At 33.8% G+C, this 7,899-nt stretch overlaps 1 protein-coding gene across 1 annotated transcript in view; it reads right to left on the reverse strand.

The window, feature by feature from the left end:
- Window positions 1-6,815: 6,815 nt before the first annotated feature.
- LOC117124616 (calcium-dependent protein kinase 29-like) overlaps window positions 6,816-7,899 on the reverse strand; it is a 20,146-nt gene continuing 19,062 nt past the window's right edge. The window contains exon 5 of the mRNA XM_033270913.1: window positions 6,816-6,887. Within this exon, the coding sequence (XP_033126804.1) occupies window positions 6,816-6,887 (72 nt within the window). The remainder of the gene's footprint in view (window positions 6,888-7,899) is intronic.

Raw genomic sequence — 7,899 nt, forward strand, 5'->3', positions numbered from 1 at the left:
ATCATGAATATTACATCAAATCCTGTTGCAAATGTAACTATTTTGAAAATACATGGAGATAAAATAGAACTTAATGAATGTTAGGTTTTGTCTCCTCTGTCTATCATAGGTAGGCCGATGTCCGTGCAGTACAAGTGTTACATTTACGACATTGTAAATGGGACAATTGTTGTACTAGAAGTTAAAAATAGTTTTGGTCGATTTGAGAAAAATTTGACAATCCCTTTGATTAACGAAGATCAGACTGATGCTGAAGCATACATGTCTACTCCAACCATATCTACAAATTGGAGCTACCCATCTTATTTATCTACACCTGCAACTAAGAATAGAAATAATACCAAGTATAAACAATTTAATCAGAAAGAGAATGCTTTGTTAACTAAAATAATAATAGCACTGCCGATTAAATGCGTCTGTATTTTTCTTATGCTACTAACAATGTACGTGAGAACACCACGAACGTGTAGGTCTAGATCTAGACGAAATAAACAGCGTTCGTTTAGATATTAATGATGAATATGGCTTATCAATAATTAATTCACCTTAAAAAATTGTCACAAGCAACCAGAAACTACCATGTTCAGCACTGATGAATCGAGAAAGATTAGCTGAAAATGTAAATGATACATCTTGTTCAGTAAAAAATAACTCTTCTACTCAGAATTCAATAAGCCTAACCAATGACTCGGAAAAAGATGACAATAAATCAATAGAAATGGATTCTACGAAATATAACAAACTTCAGGCTGAAAGCAAGAAATTAATTGTCGAAGTTTTTAACATATCTTGAGATTGACCACTCGAAATTTGAGAGCAGAGTGGAAAATAAAAGAACTTTTCGTGCGATAAACACAGCTGCAAGTGTTGCGTATGCTGAGGTTGTCGCTACTTAATGTTAGTTTAATGCTTTAAGTCTACATTACGGTTGTTGTGCTACGGTATGGTATTGCAACGTAAAGATTAGACTATTTAAAAAAAAAATTACATTTTTTTCAATAACATGTATATACATGTAGATGCAAGTTAAGGACAAATCATTTTTATGAGACTTACAAAACATAGTACGCTGATAAAAAGGCTAACAATATCATGCTTTCATGAAAATAAAAAAAAACCATCTCAAAATGGCAATAAACATAAAGTTTAGTTAACATTTTCATTGATTGAACCTTTCCGGTCAATTCGTTTAATCTAGACCTACAGCATTTTATATATTCTTGACTTTCTTTGTTCAGTTTCATGAAATTTGTTCTTGGATTCTTTTTTTTAACATTTCTTTTGTGTGGTCATCCCACTTTGATTGCACCATCATCATATTTCTGATTTATATCATTAATATAATTCACACTGCAGTAGTATCAAGATCAATTACAAAAACAATGAGACATATACAATGTGACTTTTGTATATTGTAGAAATAACTACGATAGTATCGTACGTACGAGTTAATATCTCGTACGTATCTTAATTAATGATGAGATTGATTAATTAATTAATAATATAACATTAATCTTAATATTTTAAATATTTGTTTTCTCTTTTTTCATATGCTCTATAGTGAATTGATTAAAACAATAAATTATTAAATCAATTAGGATCTAGTTTACGAATGAGAAGAAATAACTGATACTGTCTTAATTAAATATAAACACCAGTAATTACCATACGCGTGAATAATTGGGATTGTGATTTTTGTTGTACTGTTTTTTTAAGTCAGTGGATTATACTGTTTTAATGTGCACGTACCGCATAGATGTATCCCTGATGAAAAAGTGTGATTCAAATTATTATTATTATTATTATTATTATTATTATTATTATTATTATTATTATTATTATTATTATTGCTCTTGCTGTTGTTATTATATATTTATTTATTTATTTCAACAATGTTTTGTGATGGTGGTCCATCCAGCCAGAGCTGATCAACCTGGGCCCCTTAGTACATGTCTACAATTAAAGACAAAAGAATAAAAGTTAAAAATAGATAACATAAACAAATTAATTAAATTAGGCCTAAAACAGAAAAATGACAAAAATCAAAAAATAATTTTAAAAAAATAATGATTTAAGGAAAACATTGTTGTTATTATAGCATTAACTGGGTTGTGACAGCTCCTTCCTATGCCTTTATACCCCTATTATGAAATGGTTTGCTTGCATAAACTTTCATAATACACTGCCTTTAACCGCTTTTTGCTCAGTTTAAATTAATTTGAACAGATTTCTAGACACAGTTGGTATGCAGGCCCGTAGCCAGGGGGGGTTTTTATGGTTCGGGCGAACCCCCCTTTTCTAGCGAACCCCCCTGTTTTCTAGCGAACCCCTCAAATTTTTGAATGAGTTCCACTCGGACGGAATGTCTGTTTTTTACTTACCCAGCATTAAATCAACATTTAGCACCTAAATTCATTATTTGGTCACCCGTTTTTAAATTCTAGCCTGCGATACAAGCCTTATAATTGTCCCTTGTGGGCCATCGTTCTTGTGTGCCATCGTAAGCTTCAGCACTGATGATACCACTTTTTATTCAAATTTCATTTGAAATCTTGACATAGAAGTAATGTTTTATAGAAGACTACCAGTGGCGGATTTAGATGGGGCGTACACCCCCTCTATTGTTTTGTAAAAAAATTCTTTTGTAAAGCTTATCAGAAAATTACCATGCTAAATATTAAAAGAAATCAATCAACTCAATTAATGATGAAGGTGCTAGAGTTCAGGAGAATCTTCCCTTGCACCCGGCCCTACTTGGCCCTACAAAGGGCTCTTTCCTGAGACTCTCGCACAGTTCGGACACTCGCGCCTCATCTTTCTTACCGGGCTGCATCCGTCCCCCTGACTACTGTTATTATTTTTATGTTCTAAAATTGACTGTGGCATAATATAAAAAATGAAATTATGTTAGTATCTAAATTAAATAAAATAAAGAAAGTTGCAGCGACGGACTTGTTGATATAGGGGTGTCTACAAAACGAAGCCCTTAATTATCTCGTCCACCCTAAGTTGGTGTCACCAATGTAATTCAACAAAAGCACGCACATCTCCGCTCTCGAACATAGCGCGTGCGTACAGTCCTTTGATCTTTACTGTGGCATCGACAATCCGATACTAGTTGCGAGTACATTAATCTGTCATTTTGACAATGTTGGCATAAGGTGCCGAGGACGAACATTTGAGTATATACGGAACATTTATTAATTTTTTCTGCGAAGTGAGTCTCATGAACGACAATTCACCACAATTTTGGTAAAATTAATGTTGAAATGAAGAATATATTTCAGTCTAATGTTAGTGCAAAATATCATTAGGCCATTGTAATCACCGCACGACGCGCGACTAACATGGCAACTAACACGCGCGTGGGTAAATCGTCACGTACGCTGACGGTTTATGGTCTGGTTGCTATGGTTTTTGTGACGTTCAGCGTGTGCGCCTAGAATGTCGATGCCAGAGTTATAACCTTTGATGTCCCGAGATGTGCGTCCTTTTGTTGAATTACCTACAAAACGAAGACCGAAAAACGAAGACCCACATTTTTTTTTCTCTCAATAGTAATAAAATAATGAAACATGTACTTGGCAACTGTTTTATGATGATTTTGAAATACTTTCAATAAGATAATTGAGAAATAATTGGAGGTCTTCGTTTTTCGGTCTTCGTTTTGTAAACACCCATATAGGGACGTGTCTATAAAACGAAGATCCTTGAAAATTTCACAAACAGACGCCCAAAAAATGTCGTAAATTTGATTTTGTGACAGCATGGCGTATTATCATCAAAATGAACGAGAAAAAAAATAGGGGTCTTCGTTTTTGGGTCTTCGGTCGTCGTTTTATAGACACCCCTTTTGTTCCACAGTATAGCAAAACATGGCTTGACCCTATGATGTAGCCCTGCAGCGCATCTGACTTGACCTCAGTCTGTTGTCAATTAATATGAAATGCGCGCGCGCAAAGGCTTTTTCATTTTGTTTGCAGGGTTTCCTTTTTTTGTTTGCAGCATTTCCTTTTTTGCTTGCAGCTTTTTCTTTTGTTTGCTGGTGTTTTTATTTTTTGCTTGCAGCGTTTCTTTATTTGTTTGCTAGTGTTTCTTATTTTGTTTGCAGCGTTTCTTTATTTGTTTGCTAGTGTTTTTATTTTTTGTATTCAGCGTTTCTTTTTTGTTTGCAGCATTTCTTTTTTGTTTTCAGCGTTTCATTTTTTTGTTTGCTGGTGTTTTCTATTTTTGTTTGCATCGTTTCCATTTTTGTTTGCATCGTTTCTATTTTTGTTTGCATTATTTCTTTTTTGTTTGCATCATTTCTTTTTTTGTTTGCAGCGTTTCTTTTCTGTTTCCATGATTTCTTTTTTGTTTGCAGCATTTCTTTTTCTTTGCAGTGTGTCCCTTGTGGGCCATCGTACTTGTGGGCCATCGTAGCACAGTGGGCCAGATTGAAGTCAAAGTGCCAAAATTAATTACTCATTACAGAAGCTAAACTAAGCGAATACAAGACTTATCTAGAGGTTTTCATACCCGTAGAATTCAATAAAAGCATTTTCAAATCAATATGACGTCATTTTTGTACTGTTTTCTGATTGGACGATGTTAGTTTTCATTGTAATACCAGGGAACAGTGAAATTACAAATTAATTTTGAAATGTTTAAGGAGGTTTGGGACAAAAGAACTATCTGGAGAAAACATTGTTGTATTTTCCATGACGTCATCAAAATAAATTTTTCTGATTGGACGGGGCCAAAAGTGGCATAGGCCAACATTAAAATTTCTATTGTTAATCTTACAGTGAATATAAATCAAAATCAAAATTCATAATAATTCCAGACAACCTAATTTTACATTTTTTAAATGTAAAATGTGTTTGCATCTGAGATTCTATGGAATTATCAGACATTTCCTACACCAATGTCATGATAGTGATAATCATATATTGTCATATATTAATTCCGTCCCCAATCGTATTAGGCCTATATTGTAAAAGTATCGATAATGGTCGTTTTATGTTTTTTTGATAATTCTCAGTGCAGTATGAATGAGGAGGCTTTAAAGGGGAACTTTTGCTGTCCTCTTTGACAGGTATTCTGTACCACCAGGATAGAAATGCTTTTTTGCTACTCTTTATTTTGGTGTAAGGAGGAGTCTCATTTTACTATGAGCTACAAAAATGGACAATGTTTCATCTGTCGTGAACGATTCCGGTTTGCGCCTCAGGGGTGACGCCAGCAGGGGGAATCGGGCTGGGTCCCCCCCCCCACACCCCGGCGTTGGGGAGATAAACTACAATTCGTCAGGGAGAAATAAAATGTGTATGTATTTTCTACATATTAGTAGACTCTAAAATCGATTCTTCTTGAATGCCCATTGCAATGCTGCATAAAGAAGTTCAGCGCGTGCATTACATTTTATGTCAACATCTCTTGTACTTTACCCTTGTGCAAACTCTCTGAAAAGATCCTCCCATACTTCGATAAGACGTCCCGGTTTGAGTCTGTTTTAAGTCCCTTGTGGGTTTCCTGCTGGTGTGGAAAGAATGTCTCTGTTCTGTGTCAAAACATTAATAACCTCATCAGAAAATGGAGTTATTTTCTTTAGAAACCCGGCAAACACATGTCTACGTTCTTATAACGTTCTTGGCGAATGTTGTGGTTAGGTATGTCACAAAATAACGTTTACACAACGTTGTAGGAACGTGGAAACGTTGTGAAATTATGTTCAGTATGTATTTATGGTTCTACAAAATAAAGTTTTCATCACAAAACTCTAATTATTGTCACGTTATCATAATGTATTATTGTTTGCTGGGAAGGTCGTTAGTACTCGCGTAGTAGCTCACCTCTCCTTAAGTTGAAACAGGAAGCTTTCAAAGTCTTGGATGTGTTTGAATAAAGTTAAAAACAATCGACGCGTAGATATAGGCCTGCTTATAGATATCTTTATTATGATAATTATATAATATTTGGATTATTAGACTGCTCAAAATTTAATAAAGTATTCTAAACAGCAACAAAATATTAGAAGATTTGCTACTGTTAAATCACGAGCTGCAATTTGTCAATTTTTGAAGTGCTTTTCCCACGCTTTGCAAGAACTGGTTGAGTAGACGCGCGTACACCCCTCTTATTTGCGGTTTGCTCTAATTAAATGGTGTCTCAAATGTACGAAAACATGGCTGATAAAAGTGCGTCTAGCTCGCAAAGTTGCAAAAAGTAGCAGCTAAATTTGGTACCATCATAAAGCTAAGGCTATACTGAAGATGGTGATGTAAAAATTAAAGCATGAATCCACATGAATCTAAACTTTCTCTCCTACTTTTCTAAAAATAGATTTTTAAATATTTTTTCTGTCGTTTAAACAACGATTTATTATTGATACAAACTTCAAATTTAAACCAAAACATATATTTGTGTTCCCCAATTTATATACAAGAAACCTGTGCATTTTGAAAATTCCGAATTTTCTGTAAGAAAAAAAAAACGTGTTTTGATATAATGTAGTCAATTATAGCATTTGAAATATTTATAGAGAAATTTCCGACATTTGTTGAAAAATACTACCCTTAAAATTCGTTTAAATGTAAAATATTTTCATGATAGATTCACCAGGGTATACCCATATTCAATCATGTGAAAAAAAGTGTAAAAGCCATAGTCACCAAAATGGACTTTTGGCACACTTTGATTTCGTCCTGGCCCACTGTGCGTCGGCTAGCCTTAGACGAAAGATGTTTTTATTATTAAAAATACCTCTTAGTAGTAGTGCCCAATTTTTTTTCGTCCTATTTTTATTTAGGCCTATTTTCTTTTTTTTGTTTTAACTATGACTTCGGATTGGCGACCAGACCCTCTGCGCAGGCGTCTTCTCGGCCAAAATCAGCATCCACGTTGGCCTAGAATACATAACATAACATTTCAAATACTTTTCAATTTACCTTTCGTTTGATCTCGTCATGTTCGTCTTCCAATACTACACTAAATATGTGTAGTAAAATTGTATTAAAAATCGATTCCAAATGGTAAAATCAGTGAATTTTTGAGCGGTGAAATTATAACCAACTACGAGAATCAAGCCTTCTTTGGTTTTGTTTGGCTAGTTGCTATGTGCATGGCGTGCACGAATTTCCGCGCTGTGCGCGTAGAATAAAGAACGTACGCATTCCCACAGTACGCCCAAAAGACTCATGGGATTGATTGAACCAGTTCAGAGAGAAAGCAAAGATCTATATATTATATTATATCATATTATATTAGGCCTATATTATATTATATTATATTATATTATATTATATTATATTATATTATATTATATTATATTATATTATATTATAACACTACTGAAATACATTAAAAATTACTTCACTGATAGGACTCACAATTTTGACCTGGACAGAAGCTTTAACCCTCTTAGATCTCAAAATATATTTTTTGCTTTCATTTCTAAAGGTTTTTTGGTTATTTTTGGAAAAGATTTTCCACAAGTCACCAATTACAAAGCTAAGAAGTAGGTCTACCCTAATAAAGAATGGACGTGTCAGGATCTTTATATATTTAGTAGGCATGGATGGAAAAAAAATAAAATCCTAAATCGAGAGAGTTGAACTGTGCGTGATTTAAAGTAAAAAAGAAATGCCTAAAATTGGTTTTCCAGAGGGCGTTTTTTGGATTATAATGACATGGGAAATTGATTAAATTTTAAAGTCATTATTATTGAAGATATATTGGCCTATACACAATTATGTAAAAAGATTTAAAATTTTAGATTAAGGTAATTCAAAAAGGACTGTACGCACGCGCTATGTTTGCGAGGGGATATGTACGTTCTACTGTTGAATTGTCTTGTTTAGATGTATTGCTTTACTTAAAAATTAAATGAACGAAAACATTGGTATAGGCCTATTCAAT

Source organism: Anneissia japonica, unplaced genomic scaffold (genome assembly GCF_011630105.1).
Source record: "Anneissia japonica isolate Jap-2015-1 unplaced genomic scaffold, ASM1163010v1 scaffold287833_len2544123_cov190, whole genome shotgun sequence".
In the NCBI taxonomy this organism is placed as follows: Eukaryota; Metazoa; Echinodermata; class Crinoidea; order Comatulida; family Comatulidae; genus Anneissia; species Anneissia japonica.